The sequence below is a fragment of the Haliaeetus leucocephalus genome, unplaced genomic scaffold (genome assembly GCF_000737465.1).
Source record: "Haliaeetus leucocephalus isolate CR32 unplaced genomic scaffold, Haliaeetus_leucocephalus-4.0 Scaffold356, whole genome shotgun sequence".
Taxonomy (NCBI): domain Eukaryota; kingdom Metazoa; phylum Chordata; class Aves; order Accipitriformes; family Accipitridae; genus Haliaeetus; species Haliaeetus leucocephalus.
This window is the reverse complement of record NW_010972792.1, coordinates 12,829-13,330: the sequence shown is the minus strand read 5'-3', so window position 1 is coordinate 13,330 and position 502 is coordinate 12,829. Positions and strand designations below refer to the sequence as shown.

The window sequence follows — 502 nt, the reverse complement described above, 5'->3', positions numbered from 1 at the left end:
GGGGCCTGGGGGCATTTGGGGCGGCAGGGAGGGGGTGCTGGAGGGGTTGAGCCTGGGAGAGGGGGTGGTGAGGAAGGGTGGATGCCCAGCTGATGGAGCTGCTTGGGTGTCCCAGAGTGGGTCTGGGGAGAGCTCTGAGAGGTTTTGGGGTCCCAGGGAAGGGGTTTGGGGGCCCAGAGTCAGTCCACAGGGGTCCCTGAGAGGTTTTAGGGGTCTCTGAGGGGGCTTGGGGTCCCAGGGAGGGGGTGCAGAGACGTTTTGGGGTGCAAGGCTAGGTCTGGGGGGGGCCCTGTGAGGGGTTTTGGGGGCCCTGAGAGGGTCTGGGGTCCCAAGGAGGGTACAAAGGGTTTTGGGGGTGTCCCTGACACACCCCCATCCCCCCCCCAGAGCGGAAGCGGCTGAACCCCTTCAGTGTTCCGGACCTGTACGGGCGGCTGGAGGGGGACCCCCGAACCCGGGCACTGCTAGGGGACCCTGAGTACCGGCGGCTGCTGGAGCAGCT

At 67.1% G+C, this 502-nt stretch overlaps 1 protein-coding gene across 1 annotated transcript in view; it reads left to right on the top strand.

Moving 5' to 3' along the window:
• STIP1 (stress-induced phosphoprotein 1) overlaps window positions 1-502 on the top strand; it is a gene marked incomplete at its 5' end in the record, with an annotated part of 8,080 nt that overhangs the window by 4,772 nt on the left and 2,806 nt on the right. Inside the window, one exon of the mRNA XM_010572829.1 lies at window positions 385-500. Coding sequence (XP_010571131.1) covers window positions 385-500 — 116 coding nt within the window. The remainder of the gene's footprint in view (window positions 1-384; window positions 501-502) is intronic.